This window comes from Pezoporus occidentalis, unplaced genomic scaffold (assembly GCF_034315485.1).
Source record: "Pezoporus occidentalis ecotype Australia unplaced genomic scaffold, CSIRO_AGI_Poc_V1 ctg39, whole genome shotgun sequence".
In the NCBI taxonomy this organism is placed as follows: domain Eukaryota; kingdom Metazoa; phylum Chordata; class Aves; order Psittaciformes; family Psittacidae; genus Pezoporus; species Pezoporus occidentalis.
Window position 1 is genome coordinate 5640344 of NW_026915713.1, and position 27098 is coordinate 5667441.

Here is a 27098-nt window from a genome sequence, read left to right on the forward strand (position 1 = left end):
CTGTGGAAAAGTCATGTATGTATACTCAATTGATCATGGCTGATAATTTAGGTGTGATGTTAAAAGCAATTTCTTTCTCCCTAGATCTACAGAAAATCACTGCTTAGAGACCATACGGATATTGTGGCTCATGTTGTGTTTCTAGTGAAGGATCTGGTAGTGGATTCAGTAAATGGCTATTTGTACTGGGCCACAACGTATTCAGTGGAGAGCGCAAGACTGAATGGAGAGGAGTATCTTATGTTACAAGAGCAGCCACAGTTTTCTGGTAAACAGGTGACTAATTTTTTTCTTTTTTTTTTTTTTTTTTTTTTTGGGGGGGTTGCAGGGGAGGTACAGGACAGGGGTGTATTTTAGTGGTTTGATCTCTTGAATATAGTCCGTGTTCACTTTGTCAAAATCAGTGTGTTATGACCAGAAGAAGAATATGCCTTTCTTGCAATAATGTTATATCATTTTGAGAACAGTGTAAGAATTAAATCATGTAATAGCTGTACTAAAAATTTCTAAATTCTAAAGTCAGACCCTTGCAACAGAATGTGACATTAAAGATGTCCTTATTGTTGTAAGGTTGCTCCTTCCCATATGTGAAAAGTACTTGCTCTTCCCAAATGACTTTAGTCTAATGGTCAGTTCTGGCTTTTCCATCAGAATATGGAGCCAGAGTTCCATGGTGTCCTGCCTCCTTTCATATGTTTCCCAGCTTGTGGGTCCTGGCAGGGTCAGTTTTGAGGCTAGACACTTGCCAGGGACACCGGAGTTGCACTTCAGGCTGTAGAGGTGCTGCTGCAGAGACAGACTTTGCCTGTGCAGATGAGAGAAGGGGGACAGCAGCTGATGCCATACTTGTGCTCAGTGCAGCTGGCCCTGCCATAGTCTGTCACAGCTTGTTGCTGCTGCAGCACTGGTGGGGATGTCAAATCTGCCACTGACAGTCCCCATTCTGCTTGATCCTCTCCACCGTGCAGTGGCAACAGCAGTGCTCTGGGGTTCTTGAGACTCTCCATCCCCAACTCACTCTTAACCTTTTCTTCCCCATCTTCTCTACTTCTCTTGCCCAAGTTAGACACAGGCCTGGCCCCAGCTTGGCCCCTTTTATTTTGCTCTGTGCTGCTGGGGAGCTCCAGGAGGCTGAGAAGAGTCTGCTGTAAAGCAGAACAGCTCCTCAGGGATAAGGGAAGGGGGCTTCTTGCAGAAGCAAGTAAAGAGTATAGGGGGAGCAAAGCTATGGGAGGTTGTTGTTTTAGCTGTATTAAGGTAGATAATGGGTCCCATGCAAAGATGAGCTGTAGAGGAGAAATAGAGACGACATGCTTAGCTATAGCTCACCAAAGCCCATGCAACATGTGGAAGCCCCTTAACTCTTCTTCCCTACTTGGAGAGCTTTTGATGTGCTCTGAGGTCCTCACAGACAGGCTCTGAGTCTCTGCTGACCTCTACCATGCTTTTATTCTCCATTCTCCCCTCTCTGGTGTCCTATGAAACTCTTAAGGCCTTGGTTCACTGCTGGGTCCTCATGGATCATTGTTGCCTTCCCCAGTCCTGTCCTGCCTTGGCCACTATGTGGAATTTGCCATGCTAAGGACTTGTCCTCATTCTTGCTAGGTGGGACTCAGTGTGACCTGTGCACTGAAGGAACTTGAGACTGGATATTCACCTCATGAAAAGAATTGCCAGGGTCTCAGCAGCCACATATGTGTCCTTCCTTTCTTTCATTTCTTTCCCTTTTTTCCTATCCTCCTTTTCTTCCTTTCCTTCTCTTCTTTCCCTCCCTGCCTCTTCCTCTCTCACTCTCCTCCTTGTGTATCTGGGAGAAAAGTAATGGATGACCCAATTCCCTGGCAAGAGAATTCCTTACTAACACAGCAGGGACTGAAGGACTCTGGGAGTCAGTGTGATTGGGACTGCAGACCCAGTGAACCTTTGAACCTTTTCCAGGCTGTGCCCTGAACAGGTCATGCTGAGCGACCGTGACATCTATTGCACTGCTTTAACTCCTTGGAGCCTCTCTCAAAGAAGAGCTGAACGCTCCTCAGCTCAAACCACACTCTGTGTGGGGTTTTGCCCTCTCTTCTATTCATTGGAGCAAAGCATAGGTTGACTCAGATATATTATCTGCTGCACCAGATTTCTTTGAAACACAGCTCTTGCTAAATAAGCCTTTGTTTTTATTCAATCTGTTGTACAATTTATGCTTCCATCTTACCTGAAGCCTGGTTCTTTAAAGTTTAAAAAAGGCTTTTAATAAAGATCTATTTCTTGTCTACCTTTGTATCATTCCCAAGAATATTTCAATCTCCTTTTCCAAAGGAAAAGAGGCTGATGTTTCTCTGATTATAAAAAAAGCCAAGCCTGCTTTAGTCTCTGGAAGGCAATTAACATTTGGGAAGGTCAGCTTGTATTACAGGTCTCTGTTACATTCATGAGGGTTTGGGAAGGAGAGGGAAAGCTGGTTCTGGTGTAGCACCTGCTATACTTGCAGACCTAAATGCAAAAGAGCTGAAGAACATTTGTCACATGTAGAGAGAAAAGTCTGTGCTACAAAGGGTCACTGTATCTTCCAGTACAAACCTCACACCTTTCTTCAGGAGCTGGCTGGTGTGGATTGTCTTCATGGGAAGATAGATGCTGTCCAAGCTCAACGGCACATTTACACTTATGTATCTTCTGGGTGATCTGTTGCAAAGGAATGACAATTTGAGGTTTATTCTAAGCATCAAATGTCACTTTCCTTGCCCTTCTCTTTTGATTCTCTACCTGTTTCTCTGAATCGCCTCATGCTAACCTCAGATTTCTTGTTCTTATTCTCAAGAACCTTGGCAGCAATAAAAATGCTTGTCTGCTCCTGTCATTTTTTTTCTTTTTCTGCACCTTTCTCTGTGTCAGTAATACCAGCCTTCAACCATCCACTTATTCACACCTCCTACAAGCAAACATCTCCTGCTTCTCTGATGCCCCTAATCTATGCACTGACTTCCTGAACTCAGCCTCCTGCTGTGAAGCATACAGGAAAAAAGCCAAGTAAAAATGTCTTGATTGAGAAGTGACCAGTTATAGCAGGCAGGTGTTTGTTTATTAAAATAAAACACAAAATAAACCCATTAAACAAAAAAGGGCAGTTTAACATTCTTTTATGGTGGAATTATCAAACTCGTCATTATTGTCCCATATAAAGATGCAAATATATGTTTGCACAAGTACTGAAATGTATCTTCCTTGCTCAGTGGAGTCCTTTATCCCTAAAAGAGTACCTCTTCAATATTAAATCACAGATGTAATAGTTAATTGTTATTATCCAACAGTTAGAACATGTTCTCTACATAACTGGTTCTTACTGGTATTTTCTAGCTGATTTTCTATTAAGGAATTGCTATTCAGCTGGTCACTACAGGATCTTCTGCAGTATATGGTTGTATCTCCTTTTAGCTTGAAATCCAAGTGATAACAACCAAAAAGACTACAGTAGGAGATGACAGGTTTACTAAAAAAAATAAAATACATAAATATAAAGGCAGAGCTTTGAAAGTCTAATTTCTTTGTCAGGAACTGGGTCCTTTTGTGTCAATTATTTTATTTTCCAATCAGTTGTTTAGCTTAGCTGGTGCATATTGGCATAGCTTGATTGATTTTGGCAGAGCTACTCTGAATTTTTCCAGCTTAGGATGTGTCACAGGATTTCCAAAGCACTTAGTAAGTCACTTACACTATGCAATAACAGTGGGACAAAAGTAATTTATAGGGGAGCAGCAAAGTGTGTTATTTGCAGGAGGGGCCATGGCCCTCTAGATATTGTCTCTTAGTATTTCTAGTCAAGGAGTATTTCAAGCAGCTAAATTTATGTTGCATCTTACGATATTAAGATACATTGCATGATCACTACTACATATCATGTCCAGAAGCTAATACTTCATGAAATGGAAAATGTTTGTCAATTTTTTAAGCATTACAGAAGGGAGGTGTTAAATTGCCGCCTAATTCCTGAAAATGAATAGTACAAGTATTCCTTTGCCTTTTATTAATGAGGATGCAGGGATCAGGAGAAAGAAGATGGGCATGTCTATTGGAAAATGTAATAGTTGCAGAAAAAAAAAAAAAAAGCGGAGCAAGGAAAGAAGACCTAAACAGACCTAAACTTTAAAAAAAGCAAGGTAGATTCAGGAAGAAGTAATTTGGTGTTGGGAGGGAAAACAGGTAAATGGGATAAAAAATAACATGGTTGACTAAATCTGCACACAGGCACATGCATACTGTGAGATATTTTTAACAGTAAAACCTACAGGAGCAATCATTTAAACCTTGATTTTCTGACATATAATGTCAACAGAAATATGCCAAGAATGTGATTACATAAGGACCAACAGACAACTAAGCGATATGGCATTTGCTTTCCTGTCATCATCTTCTGCAGTTTATTAATGAAGAGCTAAAAAAAAAAAAAGGCTGCTCCACTTGCATCCATAATGGAAATTTAAGCTTATAATAGAATAGCCACAACCAGTGTTTGAATAAGAGGTTTGAGACCTGATGGAAACCATGTTCAAGGAAACCCCGAACAACTTGTAAGCTGTGCTAATGACATGACATAGACTGCACTTGCTAACATTTAGCACACCAGTTGATGGAAGCAAATTCTTTATTATTCACAGAACAGATTATTAGAGATCGATTTCTATTATTGCTGCATATGGTATTGAATCTGTTGTTTACTGCAAAAGCAAGAAAATCCTATTTTGGATATTAGAGCCTGTTAAAAATAAACAGAAAGCCTTGTACCATGCTACTCATGATGCCATCTAGACAACAGTTATGCCTAAGGGCTTTTACCTCAAAACTGAAGATGTGTTCAAGTTGCCATTTGGACTTTCTGTTTTCTTAGGTGGTTGGTTTAACTTTGGATCTCACCTATGATTTTCTTTACTGGCTTGTGCAAGATAGCCTATGCCTAAACCTATACAGAGTTTCTCTTTGCAAAGAAGGGTAAGTGAATGCATAGCATGTGTTGGCATTTTCTAGGTTTTGTGATACTCTAAAAACAAATTTTGCCCAGTGCTGGGTACACTAATTACTAATTTAACAATTTAATTTAACAGCCAACTGACGGCAAACTACATGTTGCGATGGTTATTAACACCGTTTTACAGTGAGAGAAACATAGTATGGAAACTCAACTGAACTGAGGTCATGCTCATGAATTTTCAGACTTAGCTTTAGGAAATAATCACCATTTACTGTCTATTTTGTCTTAGCATTACAACTCCTGACAGTTTTCAAGTGCCTAGAGCTGTAACTTGTTCATCTTGCACAGAGCTTAGGACTTGAATTGACACCACTTTCTCACCTGAGCAATCAGCGCTCAGCAGGCTTTCCTTTTGATCACCCTGAGCATGAAATGGATGCATTATTCCTGAAAGACAAAGCTTAAAAAACAAAACGAAGCCAAACAATGTTTATGGGTCAGCTTGAATATATATTAAGACCTTGAGGAAAATAGTGAATTTGTTCTCTAAGTGCCAAGTGCATGATGATCTCATGAAACTGTATTTTTACTCCTTTTCATTTGGGGTTATTTTTTTTTTAAGCATCAGATTAAACTCCTTAAACTTATTTGAACAGCATCTGTATTTACTTGTGCTCATAATGTTGCAGGCTGGCTTTGTGCAGAATCAGATGAATTTTGTGACTGATTTTAGACTTGCTATGATTAATGGTAAACATTTGAAGAATCAAAACATGTTGATTAGTCTTAGCCAGAACATGCAGCTCCATTGTGAACCAATTGGCATCCATAAATCATTGTCCCTGGCATGCCAGAATAGAGACACTAGAAGTAATCCATCCTAATTGACCTGATTGTGTGTAAAAGCTTTTCCGAATTTGTTTGGATAGCATGTGTCTAAGCTGAAAGATGTTTCCGAGATGGCTAAATGATGCCTCTTACAACGTATTTAGTTGCTTAGCAAGATAATAAATTGGGACAAAAAGAGGCCTGTAAATTTCTATGTAGAAGTAACAAGACAGAATAAATCACCGCTGATCACCACAATGGAGGAAAATGTTAAGCATTTAATAAATAGTGGAATTTCACTGAGGAAACTAGCAAGGTCAAATTAATCTGGGGACCTGCTTTAATGAAGTAAAATGAACCTCATGCTGTGAAGTAGTCTGCACTGTTTCAGAGAAATTGCTGAGAGAAGGTGGGTTGATTTTTCAAAATACTCAATCTTTTACATCCATGCGTCAGAATACTAAGCCATTTCATAACTGCTTTCTAATGAAATCAACGGAATGAAGGCTTTTTGCAGGTGTTCCTGCCATGTGCCATTCTGAAAAGTGTTCTTCTTTAGAGAACTTAAAGAAAACTTTTTGAATTGTTTTTCTGCCTCCTACGTGACAAGAATTTTAATGATGAGAAATGTACTGATGTGTCAAACATTGCATAAATCTTGTTCTCTCTACACATGTGTTTTCAGTTTGCTAGTTTCATACATGTTTTCACAGTTGTGGTAATGCCATCATCACAGAATTTGCAGCATGGAGTACTTCAGACATATCTCAAGGTGCACTGGAATACTACAGTGGTCGTCTGTTCTGGATTAATACTCTTCATTTTATTACAACTCAGGAAGTCAATCAGAGCCTTAGCATTCCCTTCTCACAACCAGCAGAGTTTGCAGACTTTACCCTTGTTCACACATCACTTAAACCCTTGCCAGGTATGTTATTTTCTTTATCTAAACCCCTCAGTAAAAGTATTCACTGTCAGCCCATGATTCTTCATTCTTGAAATTCTTTAGTCATTTGACAAAAGGTAAGAACAACAGCAACTTATTAATAAATAAATCAGGCTATACTTGGATAATGTGCAATTATAAAAGTTTATGGGTATGGCTAAAAAGAATAAATGGTGTTGTTATTCATTGTTTCTATCTAATGAATGATAGCTTACAGGATTTTCCATGGTACTTTAAAGCTTTAAGTCGGGTTTGAAAAGTTTACCTATTGCTCACATTATTTAGATTATTATTACTTCTTCCTCTCTTCATGGACAGGAAGTTTTTCTTTTACACCAAAAGTGATTCCAGATTCAGTGCCAGAGTCTTCATTCATGATTAAAGGAAATTCTTCAAGTTTTCACATCATTTGGAGTCCCACAAATGTGGAATGGGGAACTGTCTTTTACTGCGTGGGATCAAAAACTCTACAAGTAAGGATATTCATACTATGTATTATTAATAACGAGGGATTCCTCCTTATTTTCTACATGTATTACTGCATCTACTTGCTGATGTATCTATTTTTAAACAGAAATAATTTGTTTCTTATCCAACATTTGCAAATCGGTCAAACAACCAAACTAAACTGTAAGTATAAAGCAAGCTGTCCTGTTTCTCTGTCACTAAGGCCAGCACAGGAGGAACACTGGCTTAGCAGTAGCTCTGGGCAAGCTACTGGGGTGTGAAATGCCAGGCGAGGAGCTCCCAGTGCTCAAAGATGTGTGAGAAAGCCTTTCACAGTAACTCAGTGACAGAAGCGTCCTCAAAGCTGCCAATGGGACAGCCTTTGCCTGAATGTGAAATCTAGCCTCCATCCACACTTAATTTTAGCACATTTGGCAAGCTTTACTTTAAATTCAAAGGGCAGATTACTAGCAGATTGCTATGCATCACTACAGTGCCACAGGAGTTGGTGAAACAACACTCACTCACAGGAAGAGAAGCTCTGTCTTGATTTGATTGGCCAGCTTGGTGAGGGGAATTTTAGAAAACTTAAAGCTTTTCTGAGATGGGAAAAAAATTATTTGTTTTATTTTATGCTGTTTCATTTCATTCACAGTCTTTGGAGAGTGAATGGTGTCTCCATCCCCATAACCTGACAGTGCCATCCTACCAAGTTGATTGGCTGGAACCATTTACACTCTTTGATTTTACCGTCACTCCATACACACACTGGGGCAAGGCACCAGCAACATCTGTATCCCTTCGAGCCCCTGAAGGAGGTACTAGAATTTTAAATCCCATTCTTCATTTGTTACGGGTACTGGGACCAGGTCTATGTCAGCAAGTGAAACCTGGAGAAGAATGAGCAGCTTTCAGGACTAGTCAGCTGCAGGCAAAGTTGCAAGGACATGTTCCTGAGTATCTTTGGTAATTATCTATTACACACATAAATGCACACAATTGCTGTAACAGAATTTGGAACAGAAAGCACATGACAATATATCTACCACGTGCCTATGACTATGAGCAAGAAAGAGAAATTAAGATCCATTACAATGGCCATCAAAGGCTGCAAGTACTTATTAAATTTTTAATAAATGTTACGCACTTTTAACTTCAGTAAATGAGTAAAAAGTTCTCATGCAGGTCAAAGTTAAGTCAGCTAAAATGTAGTGTTGAGTGACTAGAGCACTGAGAAAGCTTATAAGCTGCAGTCAATAGGGGTGATAGAGTATACGCTGTGAAAATTCTTGCAGCTCCACTGTTACCTACAGGACTTGGATAAATAGACATCTCCAGTGTGAGTGCAGGAGTCCATTTGTCTCTGTTTATGCAGCTCCTTTTTTGCTAAGCAAGTTAAAATCAGATGCCTACACACCAATGAAAACCAGAAAGGAATTTTATATATATATATATATATATTTTAGATATCCTTCTACAATATACACCCCACTGATGGCTGTCTTTCTCAGTCAGCATTAAGGTTGCAAAGCTCAGGCTCAGAACTAAAAGAGCTCATTATGAGGTAGAGTTTGTGTTTTAATAGGAGCACTTTGCTCTGTGTTTTTTACTGTTTGTTTATTTTGTTTTGTTTTGTTTTTGTTGTTGTTGTTGTGTAGTTCCTTCAGCCCCTACAAACCCTAGGATATATGTGTTACAAAATAACCTACATGAAAGTGGTGACACAGTCCCTGTGGAGTTCAGGTGGGACAGACCTGAAAAGGAAAATGGAGTATTATTGCAGTTCAGGGTTTACTATCAACTCTTGACTCAGAGTGACACTGCTAACGCTTTCACAGAGTGGAACGTGAGCAACGTTAAACCCACCCTGACGCTCTTTTCTCTTATGGATGTGCTTCCCAGCCTTACAGTAAGGTTTCAGGTATGAAGAATTACTCAGCTTACCTCATGCTAGATGGTAGATGTTATCAATGCAGCCTGATGTGTTTGCCTAGGAGATGTCACTCGGCTTGGGGCAAGAACTTGTGGTTTCTGCTTGTGGAACTGCTGATTCACTGACTCACCCTTGGATACCCAGCTTAACCTTTCTCAGTATTGTATTATTCACTAAATAAGGTGGGAAACAATGCTCCAGCATTATATAGATTTGGTGAAGCCCAAAAGAAACTTTCCTAGAGGTTTCCTAAAGCCACTGCTAAAAGCAAGTGAAACAAGATTTGACTGACCTGGTGGAGGGTGACACACCGTTAAAACAGAGCCACAGATCAAGAGAAGTTCCACTGCTGGAAAAATGCAAGGACTCACAAGTCTTATATAAAAAGAGATTTCCATATTAAAATTTGTCAAGACAACATGTTTTTATTGTGACAAGATGTTTGGAACACACAGAAAGTGTGCTTGAAAGATAAGTTAAAAGCATGAAGGCATGTAATAGAACAGGTACTGATGGAGGACAACACCATGTAGGTTGCAATATCAACCAACAGTAGGAATTGCTGCAACCTGGGTAAGGAGACAAGACTGTCTGGTGTCCTTCAAGCTGCAACTGATGACAGACGAAGCATGGATTGTCACATTCTCGGCCACTGCTTAAAATTCTCTTCATAGCCATGAACCAGCCCTGAATGTGGCCTTTGAAATCATCAGCAAGGCCTTAGGTCAAATAGAGCACGTGCATATATGCCCCTAGCTGAGCAGCCAGGGGATCTGGTTCCATTTCTGCCATTGACTCTTCAGGCTCTTGAATGCAATCATTTAAGCTGCTACTTAACAATTTTCTGTCCCACAGGTGCAAGCCTTCACCTCTGTGGGTCCAGGACCTATGTCTGATACAGCAGAGAGGTTTTCATCAGGTATGGATGACTTGGATGCTATCTCATTGTGTGTAACTGCTGGGAAAATCAATGCTACAGGAGTTTGGTATATAACTAGCCTGACACTGTGTGTAACATTTGTTCCACCCTACAGTAGACACCACAGAGGGAATAGTTACAGCTTCTGACATGAAATGATTAACACATTTCTTATCATCAGATTAAATTTCAAGCCTTTCCTCAAAACTATGCTAAATTGACTTTTCTAGGCAACCTCAGGGTAGCATGGAGCAGCAGGTTGCTAAAGATCATAGAATATTTCTAATTTGGCAGTGAAAGGTAACCAGGAGAGTTAGGGATCTACTAGGGGTCATAGGCTATTTCTAGTTGCGCTGTTAAAGTAATCAATTGAGCAGTTCTATCTTTACTAGGCTTACATTTGTCAGGTAAACATCCACAGTGCCACTAAAAAAAGATCTTAGGACTTTGCATGTGATGAAAAGAAGTCATCTAAATATTTTATTTATTTGCTGTGGCATATGAGAAAATACAGTTTGTTCAGGGCCATAACTTACTTTTATCTTGTACTTGTTTTCCTTATGAACGACTGCTGTTGTCTAAAATGTTTTTTGTAAATCCTTCTGTGCCCTTTTCATTTCAGATCTTTTCCCTGTCCCAACTCTTCTAACTGTTTCTGCCAACAAGTTGTATCTTACTGACATAGACAATAATCACACCATATGGGAACTTTCAGCAAAGATAAATGTAAAGGACATCTGTTACATTGCTAATGATGATAAAGCATACTATATCATGGAAGATTCTATTTTTCTTCTGAATATACAGACCGCTTCAAAGTTTCAGGTATTCTTTCTTTCATTCCCTTTCTTGAGACAATCTCAGAAAATATGTGGCCATTATTGTCATTATTTTGGGGCTAATTATGTTTTTGAAGAAGTCGCAGCTGCATATTTGAAACAGAAAAAAAGCAGCATGATAAACAAAATACGGTAGGGAAACAACTGCAAAGACATAATTTTCTTAATAACAGTTTGTATGAGGTGTAATATGAAAGAGATTAGCTGGATAATTTTTCTTTCTAGCAGTATAATAAAGATATGTATAACAACATTTGGACTTCTTTATTTTATTTCACTTTTTTTATTTCTTTTTCTTTTTTTTGTCATCAGTAGCTTTAGAATAGGCTAGAGTATGCCATTGGTCAAGTTGTCCTATTAAACATATATGATTTTGGTGGCATCTTCTTTGTTCACAAGATATTTCAAAAGACATTTAATTTAAAATTCACACTATTAAATACAAGAAATTTTGTATAAAATGTAATTTAATTTTAATTTCAAGAATATGGAAGAACATGGAAACAACAATTGATATTTGTAAAATAATAGTTTTCATTTGTGTTAAAATACTGTAATTTCCATTCTGTGCCATCTCTTTATATTTTGACTTCTACTTGCCAAGCAGAAATTATTTCAGAAACAAATGTAATTTCACCATGTCCCAGCATCAGGTGGGAAATTTGTGCTCTCAGACAGTTTTAGTAATGTTTTTATTTTTTTCTGAAGTTTTTCAAAGATGCATATCTTCACAATGCCACAGCCATCACAGTTGACTGGATTGCAAGACATCTCTTTGTTGCCCTGAAGACACCATGGAATGAAAATCAAATATTTGTTGTTGATCTTGAGCTGAAGATAAAATCTCTAAAAGCCTTGAACATACAGTTGGGTAGAAGTAATTCAACTGTATCATCTCTGTTGTCATATCCTTTCTTAAGGTAAGGCATATATTGCCAGTACCATTTTAAAACATATTTTAAACATGATTTTCATGCAATCATATACATTTTTCTAGTATATCAGTCTTTTGCACTGTGTAAACCTCAGAAATCTGTGGATGCAGTTCTACTTTTATACTGCTAGTTGAGCTTGGCCATCCCTAATTTCAGAAAGAAGTGTATCTTTAAGTAAAGATTTCAAATTCTATGTAAATACTGACAAGTTCTTCTATTTAAGTGATGCAAATGAAAGTCAGCACCAGACAAAATTTTTTACAGCAATCATTTCATCCAGAATAGTCAGTTATTGTGACCTTCCATTAAAAAATATCCTTTAAACACCTGGACTCACTCTGCAAGTATGCTGCTGTAGTTACCTTGTTTTAAACGTCTGGGAGGTTTGTGGCTGTAGTCTCTTAACAGGACTGCATTTAGGGCAGATTGCTCAGATTGAAGTTTTTCTACTGTAAGCAATGCATTTTATTTTATAGCCGCTTGTACTGGATGGAGGAGCTTGATTATGGCAGCCGCATGTTTTATTATGATATTCTGAACAACACCGTGCACCACATTTTGGGACACGTATCAGTAGAAGAACAGATGAGGAACTACTGCACCTGTAATGTGGCAGAAGCGGAGCTAGGAAGACCTATGAGTATAGATGTGTCTGATTCCAAGAATCCCCAGCTGCTCTTTATCAGAGGAAGAGACGAAATATGGGCCTCAGATGTGGATGGTTGCCACTGTTGGAGAATTACCAAAATACCAGATTTTCAAGGTCTGAGTGCTCTGTTATGTTTCTAGATAGTTTGTGATTCTTGCTGTCTTTTACATCAAGCAATGTTCATTTCAGCAAAATATCATTAACGAAGCACTTTTCAAATGAAATTTATTTATAGGCAAGATGGACAAAATGTGTTCTGTGTTTCTAGTTGTACCCTGTTGATACAAACTAAGAGAAAGAGTAGTGTGAGGATATTTACTGATGCAAGTATGTATTCTCATAGGATGTAAGTTAAATGGAGATGCTGCACACACAGTATCACAGTATCACAGTATGCTAGAGATTGGAAGGGACCTCAAAAGATCACCTAGTCCAATCCCCCTGCCGGAGCAGGAACACCTAGATAATGTTACACAGGAATGTGTCCAGGCGGGTTTTGAATGTCTCCAGGGAAGGAGACTCCACAACCTCCCTGGGCAGCCTGTTCCAGTGTTCCGTCACCCTCACTGAGAAGAAGTTTCTTCTCAAGTTTAAGTGGAACCTCTTGTGTTCCAGTTTGTGCCCATTACCCCTTGTCCTATCATTGTTTGCCACTGAGTAGAGCCTGGCTCCATCCACGTGACACTCCCCCTTTATATATTTATAGACACTAATAAGGTCACCCCTCAGTCTCCTCTTCTCCAAACTATAGAGACCCAGCTCCCTCAGTCTTTCCTCATAAGGGAGATGCTCCACTCCCTTAATCATCTTCATTGCCCTGCGCTGGACTCTCTCCAGCAGGTCCCTGTCCTTCTTGAACTGAGGGGCCCAGAACTGGGCACGATATTCCAGATGCAGACTCAAGTGTTACTAGTCAAGAGATTTTGCTTATACTATTAACACATTTTGCTAGAGTTTCATATTAGATACACCTATTACACTTTATTTCAATGAAAATGTACTATACCATCATAAGTTATACCTGAAAGTGGTACTGCAGACTTCAGTATATGGGAAGGGTACTTCATGCAGGTAGTCTTGTATGACAGTTTATCTATGTTGTAATTCTTACAATGATAACACTTAATCTTGGTTGCTCAGTTTTCAGCTCAATTCAGGAGGATTGCTAATAAAGCTGTTCTGTTACCAGAGGAGATCTTAATTGTTTCTGGGAGATGGCAAAGCATCATGGTTTTCATCTTGGAAAAACGATTAAAGTTTCTATAGACAACTCTTGTGCTTGTTAACTGAATTGCAGTTCTCATATTTATAGATAATAAAAAGCCTTCAAATCTACAGTTGTAAACTGAAATAATGAAGTGTCTCACCTTCATAAGACCTATTGGAAAATATCAGAAATCTGTTCTCCAGAGGAGGTCTTTGAAGATATGGTATGACCAAGACAGATACCCATATTGACTCACTGTGAATACAAGCACCCAGCTGCTCTTGCAAAATTGCCTGCTCAAGGTTTATTCTGAAACTTAATTATACAATGTTTTCCTACAGGTAAGAAAATTGGCAGCTTGACTGTAGATAAGAAATTTGTATACTGGAGCACTGAAACAAAGGAGTACACTGAAATTTGGCGAGCAAATAAAGACAGAACAGGACATTTTCTTCAGAAGAGAGCAAATCAAGAGCTGAAAATCTTAGCCTACAGTTCAGCGGCACAACTGTATCCAGGTTGTTTTGGGGATTTGGGTTGTTTTGTAAATGTAACAAATTTATTTCAGAGCTTGTATTTGAGTTGTAGATCATGCTGTATGTATTTATGTGAAGTAGGCTTTATGGATTCAGCAACCTTCTAGAGGGAAACCGTCCATGCACATTTTTAACAGGATTAATATAACAATTGGCCTTGTGTCGATTCACATGGGGGGGGCATGATGATGAATATTTTCCATGTTTCAAAGGCTCATGGTGTTAACTCCAACCATGCCTATTTTCAAAGTTGTATCAGACCTGAAGACTTAGAAAAGGTGCACATTACAGGACAGAAAAAGAGCAAATGTGTCCACAAAGTGCTATAGCCAGAGTTTGATAATGATCACCGTTATGATACAGATTTCTGATTTGGTTCACAAATATGCAATGCTGCAAAAATGTCTGCCCTTCCAAAGACAAAGAGATAAGAGCTCTGCTTATTAAAACGATTTGTAAAGAAGTATCTGAGAGGCAATTACAACTTACATTACAGTAGATACAGTTTTCTCTTAGAACTAATATTTTAAACAAACCATCATAGAATGATAATGAAAGAAATTAAAATTAGTTTTAGTAAAAAGTTAGGATTCATGGTACCTATACGGGTTATCTTTTTAAATGCAGAGGCTTAGAACATGCCAGCTACTAACATGATAAATATATTGAAAATGATTCTTTAACTTCAGTTTGGCCTAAAATAAAAAATATACAAGACAATATTTTAACAGGATGGACATCTTTGGAATAAAATGATTTCACTTTTTTTTTGGGTAGCTGTTAGAATTACTCCTGCCTGCAGCTGCTCTGACCAGTGTCCAGGCTAACCTTACCAGCACTTTGGGCAAGTTTGTTCTCATGAGGTCTGTGCGGGCTTGGCATTGGTACAGGAGCCTGGTTTGGACCTGGTACAGAATGTACCAATCCCTATCCCTAGGTATAGGGTTTCCTGCAACAGCCCCAGGCTTAGTACCCCGCTGGTACTGAAAGGGAAGAACTGGATTTCAAATCCAAAATAATCCAAAGGGATTATTTCTACCCAGAGACCTTCACAGAGTCCTTCTTATTTACATTGACTGATTCAAATATATTTGGAGGAACGCACAGCCTTGGCATTTGAGGAGGAAGGGCAATGCAGAGAATCACTCACACAAGTTTAAGATAAAAATAAATGAATGTACTAAAATAAGAAAAAAATATTTTCTTCTCCTTCACGGTACTGAAAGCAAATGGCATATATGTGAAAAAGTGATGTTTGCAAAGACCAGTTGGGTTGACTGACATGCTTTTTATTGCTTTAGTGATGTGAGTAAGGAGTACTGCTAGAGTTCCCTTTCATTCTAACCAATTTAATTGCCATCCAGAGATGTGATGTCAGTTGATCATTTAACACATCAGAAGCACTCAGTGAAAATTATTGTCCTGTCACAGATTCTGTGAGAGAATGATTTCTCTTCAGAGTTAGGAGGAAGGGGACTGAACTGAAGGATTGACATGAAGGGGACTGAATTGTAGGGGACTGTAGTGAAGGATTTTCCTGTCAGGGTAAACACATTTCTGTGGAACTGCCTGGCAGAAACTTTAACCCTGAAAAATGACTCAATTCTTTATTTCATCTGGGACTTTCCCCATGGGAGTTTTACTACTCTAAGTAACTATAAAATTGACAAAGATTCAACCTGACATTTATTTCTGTTGAACTGACTTTGTTACTCTTCTTCCCTCACATACACGAACCTGACTTAGGTAGGAATGGTGGGGTTGTTCATTTAGAGAGGAAAGATCTTGGCAATGAGGTCATTTGTTCTGGCCCAAGGGCAAATATTTGTCCTTGTACCATTTTCCCCATGCATGCCCCTTAATCTTTTCCTTCTCAGCAGCAACATCATTTAATATATATATTTTAATTTGTTTTTAAAAGTACATCAATTGATGAGGGTTTTGCTTTTGTTACATTTACTGTCAGAAAGTAGTTTTCGGTTGTTTTCTCTCTGTAGACTTTACTCCTCAAGTTTCTTCTTCCTTTTCCCTGTAGACTCTTTTTCTCTTTCCTTTCCCCACTGCTGCTCTGAACTTTACACATGAAAAGCTGCTTGGTAGAAAAGAGAGACAACATTTAATTACTAGAGAAAGGTGCTCTCTATTCTTCTTACCTGTCTTTCCTGTGACAAACAAGTTCAGACTCATCAGTGTATACTACCCTTAATAACACAGCAATTATGACCTGGATTTCCAAGGTATTTAGGTACTTAAAAAAGAACTAGAGTTACTAAATTCTTTAATATTCTTTAATATACTAAATTCTTTAATTTAATTCTTTAATTTAATATACTAAATTCTATAATGTACTAATTCTTTAATTTGTATCTTATCAAAGACAAATAAGACTTACCTTTATGACCACTATTTTTATGTCAATGGAAGTCAAATTAAGTGCACTCAGGTGGGATTTTGTTTTTCTGTTTGTTAAAGCAGAGAGAATAATTTGTGGTTATGTTTTCTAATAGGAATGGTGGTAGAATCATGAAAGTTTGGTTTGATCCAACAATAATTTTTTTTTTTTCATTTTTTGATTGTCTTTCCTAGATAAAAGATGCCTGATTCCATTCATATATACTGAGAAACCTACTATCCTTGATACAACGAACACCAGTTTCACATTAAGCTTGCCATCTGTCACACCACAGCAGCTATGCCCTGGCATATTGCAGCCCACACCAACATACCTGGTCTTTCTTGGACAAATGACTAACAGCCACAGAAACTCAAGCTACCGTTTGTCTAATCTACAGAAAAAAACATTGGTATGGCTATTTTGGAACAAAAATGCACATGGTATCATATATGTAGAGGAATGAGATTTTTTTTCTAGTCATTTTATAAGCCATTCTGTAACATTCAATCAGGGAGTTTTTTTCACTTCTACGTACCCAACAAGCATTTCCCTTTCTGTTTGGTATTTTTTAAGCTGTAGATTCCTCACCTTTTCTTTGTGCAAGTACTCTTCTACTTTTCAACATGTTCTTGCTAAAATCCTGTTGAAATGGGTTTTCAGTTTCTACTTGTAAAAAGTGCAGTTGTGGTTGGTATTAAATCTGTTTAAATAACTCTTATGGCTGTCCATCAACCAAATGGTTTGCCATTATGTGTTTTGTGGTAGCTGTACTTTCCTTAGTAAGTTTTATTTCTCTTACATTTTTCTGACTTTGCATTTCCCATTTAAGTACCAGCTACTGAACAATGTGGTATTGCAGCCATGCTAATTACACCTCAGCTTGGTTTTGGTATATGTTTTCTGCAGTGACCTATTACTCAAACTATCATTAACTTTCTTTTTTAAACACTAAAGTGTATTAGAATGAAAATCACTCTTGTATTATTTTTGAACCCTTGCTCCATTGACAGATGATTAGTGTGACATATGAACCTCTTTTATATGAGTACATGTACTACCTGATTTTGAATTACAGGAATTTCAGGGTCCTGTAGCCATCATAGACAACCTACAGCCATTTTCAAGCTATGTCATACAAGTTGCAGTGAAAAACTACTATTCAGATGAGGAAATGCTGCCTATGGGAAAAGAGACAATTGGCACCACTCTGTATGGAGGTTTGTTTCACATTTTATTCTGATTTTGAACAGAATTCTCATCTCAGTTAAAGGAAGGTGTGTGTAAGTTTGGGTTGCAAATCAGAAAGCAGAGATTTCTGCTTGAAATGTAATCTGTGTAGATCTTTACAAGGTTTTGGCAACCAGACTTGATGAATCTGTAAGATTCATGGCATGCATGTATTCTTTAATGCTTTTGCTCATTGGCTTCCTGAGGTAATATAAACTATGATTAAAAGTGGCTAAATGGTTGCAGTTTCTGCCTTGGACTACGTTTTTAATAAATTGTGTTTGAATGTGTATGTGGTTACATATGTTTAACTTTGTGTGTTATGTATTCATTCAGCATTAAGATTTTTCCGCTTGACTTGACATTATTTTCATAATTACTGTTTCTTAGGGTGATTCAGATTTGATATATTGTGAACCAGATTGGAAAGGCAGCTCTTCATTTTCTCTTCTTTTGACCTGAGTGCCAATATCACATTTTCAGTTGGTTTCAAGAATTTTGATGTGCCCTTCTCAGTCCCTTTCACACTACAAGAAAGCTAGGAATACTGCTTTGAACTTGAATGTTCATTGTGTCATTTAGGTCAGAGAGTGGACTGGTTAGGGATTACTTAATATATATAATTACATCAGTAAACTTATCTAATTATGTCAGAAGGAAGCTAAGAAGCTTCACTAGGAGTGAGTGGGTGAGAGAGGTATGAGTGAAGACAAAGCTATGATGGAAAGTGTTGTGGGTTGGTCCTGGCTGGATGCTGACTGCACATCATCCCCTCCTCACCTGGATAGGGAAGAGAAAATATGACTGAAGAGTCAAGGACAGGGAGAGATCACTCACCAGTTACTGTCATGGGCAAAACAGACTTGAATTTGGGAAAAATTAACCATCCCAGTTTCCCTGAATCTCTTGTCATGTCCCAGAAAAAAAAAAAAAAAAGGATCATCTGAAGACACATGCTATGCCTTTGCATGTGTTTTGCCTTGCAACCTAACCCAACAGAAGTATCATGCTCAGCGCTTTTTCTTGCTTCGGATGTGTATGTGTGCACGTGCACACTTATCTGTTTTCATGAGGAGTTGCCTTTGTTCTGCTCTTCAGACAATTTTCTCATTGTTGGACTGATGCTGCTGGACTCAGTTGATGGAAACACGGAAAGCTATAATGAGAGCTAGCTATTTCCTGTAGTATTCATAGCAGTTCCTTGCTCTTCTGTTGCGCAGCTGTGCTCCATTTATTGTGCCTGGTGTCACCAGCTAGGGTCAGCTTGATCCACATAAACTCATCAATTGCAGAGCCACCAGGCATCTCTGATGATGCCCAAGTCAGCAAAGCAGAATTATAGCCATGTCTACATGTCAGCCAGTTTGTGTTTTGCAGGAAAGACTGGGAAAATTGTACCTAGGCATGCTTGCTGTTGATGTAGGAATGCTATATCCCCCACTTTCATTAGCTTTCCTGCCTGGCTCTTGTCCTACAGAGCTGGGACAGCTCTTCTCTGAGAGACAGTGAGGGAGTGAATTTAAAGGCCCAGTAGCATGTGGTCCTTGGGCATTAGCTCATTTAACCCAGTTACAGCAGGACTGGCAATACTGACATGCAGCTGTGCGGATCTTAGTAACATGCAGCTAGGGCACCACAGCAGGAGTCCTAAGGCTTCCCTTTCTCTCTTTACCTCTGCTTGGCTTTTGGCTGCTCCAGAAGGTGCTAAAGCAATTGAAATTGAAATAAACACAGCCATCACTGTGTTTTTCTTACCTGTCTCAAAGCCTCTTTCTCTTGCTGATCAGTTGTGCCCAAGAAGCATTTTATCCAGAATAGCTGGCAACAAGTACATGCCAGGGCTCCTGACTCCCTTTATTCTTCTCCTGGGGATGCATTCTGTGGTTTATTTAAAGGTCCATTCAAAGAACAATAACCTCGTCTTTTACCACCATTGTCCACAGGAGAGCATTACCTGTGAATTGCCAGTGGCTTCTCATGTGCACAGACCATTCCTTGTTTTTTTTGTCCTGGGCAGTCATGTTTTTCCACTTAAAGAAAACCTTTGTTTAAGACAAACCTCTTTTGATCTTTCAGATGAAAGTGGAACAAGAGCTGCGAGCAATGCCACACTATTTTAGGGATCCAGGCATGCTATACTTTGGGAGTTCTCTTCCAACCGTGCTATATTTTTTTTTCTTTTAGTAGTCAGATCTCTACATCTGCAGCATTTAGGCGCTCATCCTATGTGGATATCTGAATACTATGAGCATATTTCTGAGGAGTCTGTGGCAAAAAAAAAATAGGAAAATCTAACCAATGATCAGTACATTTCAATGCTTTGCGTGGAAATCCTCAGCTGTTGTAAACTTTGATGCAGTGATTGAATAAGATTGAATACTATTGAGATGTGGCAAGAATTCACACCACTGCTTCTTTGTGTGGTGACCTGAGCCATCCTTCAGCAATGTACACACTTTCAGTAGCAAAGCATAAAAGTAGCATATTAAGTGGGAGCCTGGGTTGCTCCACAAAAATGGAATTTTTCAGTCTCAAGTTAAAATGAAACATGAAACTCGGAACTGGCTTCTCTAGTTGGGGCAAAACAAAATTTTGGGATCAAAATAAAGTCCTAGAAAAAGAAAAAGCAACACCAAAACCAAACCAACAAACAACCACAAAAAAAAAAAAAAAACAAACAGAAACCACACCAGACCCCAAATCCTGAGCATTTTTGATATGTATCTGCATCAACATTCAGAGCTTTATACAATTTGCTGAAAGATTTCCAACCAAATGTAAACAGATTGTGTATGTGTCCTGGCATTTATGTTCTCAATTTCATGAACATTACTGGTAGTTTAAATTGTAATCAGATGTTGCTAGAGCCTCTTGAACTCTGTGTGCTATTTCACACCTCTGAAGTTGTGTGAATTCCCTGTGTTTCCCTCAATCCTGTAATGAAATGAAAGAAGCTTGGATTAATCTGTTTTTTTTCGAACAAATAACAAGATAGTAGGATCAAAAAAAAAATAAAAAGACAGCTTGGAAAAATTAATACATTGCTCTTGCCACAGAGTGTCACTCTTACTCCACATGTGTTTTATATGAAGTGAGAAATTGTCTTCTTTACTAGACCTGCTTCTGCACATTTCATTTAAATAATCTGCAGTCTTGCTACTAGGGCATAAATTATAGCATATGTATCCATCATTCTGACGAATTGGGAACATAGTGTAATGACTTGTTAACTTTTTATTATATGGACAGTTCAATATGAAAAAAAGAATTATTAACACAAGGCTGGGGCAAAGCATTTACCATTTCAAAGTCTGCAATCTCAAAGCTTCAAAGGAAGGGTTGATTTTTCCAGGGCAATTAGTGGGTAACCAGCTGGCATGGACACCAGACCAGCAGCCCAGTTTGTTTCTTACAAAACTCAGACAGACCATGAATTTCTCAGCAAAATTGTAACTGATGGCAAAAAATGCTTAGTCTTAGGTTTTCTTCCTTCATACATTTCTGCTCGAGAAAAGACTTCCCAATTGGAATAGGACATTGGTACTTTTTTTTAGTGCATTTCCAATTAAGCATCATATTAAACTTTATTGAATCTGAGACCCTAATTAAGAATCTAAGAGAAAGCAGGAATTCAGTGATATGACTGTATATGTAGAGACAAAGGACAGCAGCTGGGTTTTTTTTTGTCTGCTTGCATGGTAGGATAGCGAAAGAGATACCCAAAAAGTTGTTCCTCAAAATATTTTGGAGATTAGCTGACTGACTGTACAGGAATACGAGTTTTACATGTGTAAAGTGTCAGTCCTGTAAGTGAATTATATTCATGAGCTTATAACCACCCTGTCTCCTTTCTTCAGTGACATTTCTTGACTTCTCTAAAAATAAACAAACAAACAAACCTCTAGTGAGATCTGGACCTCAAAGGAGATTAATTTTAATTTCTGTTTCAGTACCAGAGGCAGTTGATGCCATTAAGACAGTGGTTTTATCTGACACCACCATCAGCATATCTTGGAATGAACCTCTGAAGCCAAATGGACCTCTAGAATCCATCCGCTATCAAATCTCTGTCAATTTGTTACCTTCTGTCCCAGCAACACCCTTGCGAAAAAGTGAATTTCCAAATGGGACGCTTGCCTGGTCTGTCCATGGGCTCCAATCTGGAACAAACAATTTATTCAAGGTACAATTAAGAGCGGTTTTACCTGTTCACCAACCTGCAGCTCTTTAGACTGCTTTTCTGTAAAGCTATATGTGTGTTTTAAAAAAGTAAGTTCAAAGCTTGGTAGACTTTTCCGAGTCTTGTTTGAAAACAGATAGTCTTCCAAACACTCAGAGTTGCTAAAGCCACCTTTCCCACTGGTCTGGAACTGTGCCTTTTCCTTACCATCCATTTGCTCACCAGGTTCTTGCCTTTCATCCCAATGAGAACTGGTTTTCTGAAAGTGTCCCTGTTATTGCAAAAACTTTTGAGACTCCGCCTGCACCTTTCAACATAGTTCCCAGAAATACCAGTTTCCAGCTACAGTGGAGAGCTCCTCTGCATGTCAATGAAACCAGCTTCTGGTTTGAGCTGCGCAAGGTAAGAATATCTTTTATTCTTTTTTTTTTTTTCCCCAAATCAAAGCAAATTTAACCCACTCTGTCCTGGTGATCAGGACAGGGTGGCAGGACGTCTATAAAGAGTCTCTGTGGATAACTTGGGCATGGTGACGTCAGTCTTGGTATCTCAGAAGGGGCAGGATGGAGGCTGTGTATGCCAGGAACAAGAGGGAGTGCAGCTGTAGCATATAATACTCCATAGTGTCAAAGGACATCCTGGATGACCCCACCAGAATTCCTCCCAGGTCTCCTGTTTCAGTAGAGTCCCCTCGCTCTTTCCTCACTGCCCTCCCCACAGCCTGGCTTGTAGCTATAAATCCTGTGTCTGCTCTATACAAGGAAGAGAAGAAAAGGGGTTTCAGAATTAAATATTAGCTACAACCTAGTATCTGAATTTTACTTTCTTATGATAGAGGTTAGGGAAAAATGTCAGAGAGGTAAACAGGTCCAGTAGTGCAGATGATAGAAGTAAGCACTGCAAGTGACAGCAGCATGGATGGAAGCTTCAGATTTGAATGTCTGGACCACTGGAGACAGATCACAAAGAGTCCTTAATATAGATAATAGGATTCATTACGCCTACACCAAATATTTCCCTGTCCTAAAACAAATGTCATAGCACAATTCCACTAAACCACCTCCTTTCAATTACATCATGCAAACCGAACTCATGGGAACATCATGGTGATCCAGAAATACAAGCTGCACACAGATAAGCTAGGAGAAGTCTCCTTTTGGCTGTGCAAAGGGGTCACTTAATCTGTTGTCATTTGTGGCTGCCAAGACTTGTAGGTCTCCTGAAAACAAATTAAAATCCTGGATTTTTTGTCCTTGGTCTCTAAGAGGACGTAGTCCCGTGATTGAAACATCACATGGGTAATCTCTCCCCTATGATAATAAAAGGTGGCAAAGTAGCTAACCTACCCAGGAATAGAACTGTGACACACTGTCAGCAGAGCAACAAAGTTGACCATGATGATATTTTATTTTTCTAGTGGCAAACAAAAAGTGACTGGTTTTCTCCTGCAACAACTACATGCACAGCAGATCTTGTTTACACATGCAATCTCACAGGAACTCTTCCTTCAACCAACTACCTTGTAAGAGTAACAGTAGTTTATGATACAGGATTGAAAAGCACTTCCTCCTCAAAAAGCTTTAAAACTACAGGTAAGCACTTAATGTAAGGTAACAAGATTTTAAGACTATTTTCAGGACATTAATATTCAAACACAGTATTTTATACATTTTAGTAGGCAATTTTCTTATACTAAGAGCCAACAGTTGTGTGTTTTTTAAAAATAAACAACACAATTTTGTAACTGCAAAAGTAATAGGGTAAAGAAATGAAGTTCACTTCCAAGTGGAACAGAGGCAAAGAGTGAGGGAAACTGAAATTAAATGTCTACATGCATGTGAACTCATAATTACTGATTAGAGGCTGCATATGAATCAAAAATATGAAATTTGTCTAATAAAAAGACCAAATATTCATTCTACCTTGGGCATTACTCATGTATATCCTCCATCCTTTTGTATGTCTAAACATCCATCTGCACATCTAAATTTTCCTCTGTGCCCATTACCTCTTTCTCTTGCTATAAACAAATTTAAAGTGTTCTGTTTCTTCCTCCGTTTGGCCTAAGCTGGTGTTCCCAGTAAGCCAGGAGTTCCAAAAAGAGCAGAAGACACTAAAAACTCTGTACAGTGGGAAAAGGCTGATGACAATGGAAGTAACCTGACCTACTACATCTTAGAAAGCAGGTAAGCTATGCATGCAGGCACTCTTCCCCATAGGGAGCAGCTCGGAACGCACCTTCATGTGCAGGGGCTTTCAGTTCAGCTCTAATGGGAAGAGTGAAACACCTATGGTGCAAATGGCCCTTCTCATGGGATCTCTTTCTTGGATAAGCTAAGTATTCACCATTTCCAGAAATTCCTGGAAAACTTGGAAGAAAATATACGCCAGCATTTCCAGACCAACCCTGAGTTACAGAGATATATTTGGGTATATGTTGGTGAATTAGAAGAAGATTTGGAGATATTCTCAAATCACATATTTCAAGGACATAGTATGTATTTTTGTCTAAATGCATATAGAAATATCTTAGTGCTTATGAAAGGCATTATAAAAAATCATAACATAACCCCACCCACTTGGGATGACTAAGTAATTTTTGAAGTGCTTTGATACTGAATACAGATTGCCTGGACTATATATGCCACACTCATTAGACAGCTCTAGAATGTTCACACTTACTTATTCCTGCACTGGCATTGGAAGGGCTGAACTGATGGGTTAGGGTATACTGCTGTGGGCAGTAACTTTGAAATTTCTCATTTTTTTGATCATGACTCTGGAGAGATCTGTTTAAGGCAGACTTAATTAAGGGAGACTTAATTAATGCATTATGTAAGAATGAGGAGAGTCCATCTTCTGGGATATTCCTATGACATTGTTTGAAATTAGGATTGATGGAGGGAAGCAGTTTTTGAAAGGTAGCTATGACTTCTTCTTCCTCAGTTAACTCTATGCTTATGAAAGCTAGGGACTGACAGCACTGTGGAGCTGAGTATACTTTACCTATATAAGTTTTCACCCAGACATATTTTCCTGGTGCTGTAAGCTTCCTCTATACAGTTCTGTGAGCATACAGCAGCACTGACCTGCATGCTATGAGACCACAATAATTTTGATGTGCCATCAGCCAGTTTGTACCTGGCTTGCTGTCCATGAATAAACAAAGGACAGTCCCTTGGCCTGTGTCAGGGATGTGAGTTAGCCACTGTGTTCTCCAGACTGCGGCTTCTTATTCATCTGTAGAATCATACTTCTTAGCTGAGATGCATGGGGGGGTTTGGTTCTGGGATTTACTTTTTGGGGGTGGTCTTTGTTTTGGGGGGTTTTGACTTTTTTTTTTTAAATGAAATAAGCTTTCCTCCTGCAGTTTGAATGTGCATGTGCTGATGGTTTTGACTGAATTTTGCTTCATGAATCTTTCAGACCAGGTAGAAAAATATTTGGTCAGTTGCATAGCATTCTAGAAAATATTTGCTTATCCCTTTGAAACAACCCCTGTTTTTCATACAGGTCTGGTGGAGCCATGTACACACCAAGGACATGATCATACAGTTTCCAAATGCCTTTCTGTTTTAGAAGTGTTTGACCTTTGTTTCTGCATTAAAGTGTGTTGGGAGAATGATTGATGTGCTCATGAAAGTCATTTTATATGAAATATTACAGTCTTGTGTGACATGAAATGATATTTCAAATATGGCCTTTCCAGTTTAAATACATGGTCTTCTTTTGGTTGGTGAATAATCAGCTCTGAATTTATTGTGAGCAATCAATCTCAATCCAATGAGGAAAGGAAGAAATATACCCAGCAGTCAGCAGATACTAGGGGAAACTGGCTAGCTAAAGAATTGTGTCTTCACTGCCAATGACTTGCTTCCTGTTTAGCTTGTGAAACATGATGCACAAGAGCCACCAAATTACTCTGGGCCCAAGAAAGCAAAAACCTCTAACAGAAAACAAAAATAAATGTTGGGATTTTTCTTTTTTTTTTTCCTGAAAACTTAATAAGAAGGTTTTGAAATCTTGGCTGTGAGGTGTACACTGAAACAGGTGAAAGAGTGCTGGAGCCTTTTATGTCTAAAACATTCTAGCATTTCATTTCCAATGCCAAGCTAAAGATGTGTGATTCCTAGCATTGCTAAAATGGCATGGTACAATGTTTTGCTCTCTAGCCAAAACCCCATGACCAGATTGAGCTTCCATGCAGGCAGAGAAGTTGTGCAGGCCAGAGAACTGAAGAAAAGAATGGAGAGAGGGGGGAAGCAGTAAACTACCCTCACTCTGTTAACAACATACTTGTGTTATTTTGCTGTGCCTGTTGCAGGAAGCAGTCTGACAACACCAGCAAAGTGAAGCTCTTGTGGGAGGTGGTTTACAACGGCTCCTGTGCCAGTATTTGCATGTGGAAGGCGAAGAACTTAGATGGAACTTTCCAGTTCAGAGTGGCAGCTGCAAATGTGCTGGGACTTGGTGAATACAGTGACACAAGTGAGGATATAATTTTGGGTGAAGGTATGTACTGTACTTTCTTAATCTGTTAGTCAAGTTTTTGTTCAGAATAATCATAGCTATTTATGAATTAAAACCTGCTATGTTAATAATGTATTTTAATAACGTGTCTGAGAGGTAATAAATGGTGACACTTATATGGTGACCCGAGCTGTTGGCACTCATCCATACTCTTTTGCACCCAAATGTGGGCCTGTAATTTGCTTCTGCTCGTTTGTACCTTTGTGTCTGTGGTCCTGTACTCAGCACTGTGGTGTGTTTCTTGAAATAAATGCAAGCTCCCTCGCTGGGTAAGGATGTGAGGACTACTTTGTGCCTTCAGTCAGAATGTTAGACCTATGTTCTGTGGGTGTTCTTGAAAATCCCACTTTGAGCAGCCAAACAGTTCAGCATTTTCTCTTTCCATGTACACAGTAGGTCATCACCCCAGGAATGGCCCAGAGCTGGGGGAGGAGGATTAGTCTGACCAAATACATACATACAGCCTACAAGAAAGCCTTGGGCAGAGGAAGACATTTATGCAATAGGCAGGTCAAGGGTTGTCTCAGGTTTGCTCAACTCCATAGGACTGACATAACTTTTATACTCAGT

General features: G+C 38.8%; 1 protein-coding gene across 1 annotated transcript in view; it reads left to right on the forward strand.

Moving 5' to 3' along the window:
• ROS1 (ROS proto-oncogene 1, receptor tyrosine kinase) overlaps nt 1-27098 on the forward strand; it is a 72505-nt gene that overhangs the window by 20289 nt on the left and 25118 nt on the right. Inside the window, exons 17-34 of the mRNA XM_062632471.1 lie at nt 85-276; nt 4877-4977; nt 6499-6713; nt 7050-7204; nt 7834-7996; nt 8837-9099; nt 9967-10030; nt 10653-10855; nt 11578-11789; nt 12281-12567; nt 14002-14178; nt 16783-17000; nt 17667-17808; nt 21769-22001; nt 22224-22400; nt 23416-23590; nt 24067-24184; nt 26323-26510. Coding sequence (XP_062488455.1) covers nt 85-276; nt 4877-4977; nt 6499-6713; nt 7050-7204; nt 7834-7996; nt 8837-9099; nt 9967-10030; nt 10653-10855; nt 11578-11789; nt 12281-12567; nt 14002-14178; nt 16783-17000; nt 17667-17808; nt 21769-22001; nt 22224-22400; nt 23416-23590; nt 24067-24184; nt 26323-26510 — 3283 coding nt within the window. The remainder of the gene's footprint in view (nt 1-84; nt 277-4876; nt 4978-6498; nt 6714-7049; nt 7205-7833; nt 7997-8836; nt 9100-9966; nt 10031-10652; nt 10856-11577; nt 11790-12280; nt 12568-14001; nt 14179-16782; nt 17001-17666; nt 17809-21768; nt 22002-22223; nt 22401-23415; nt 23591-24066; nt 24185-26322; nt 26511-27098) is intronic.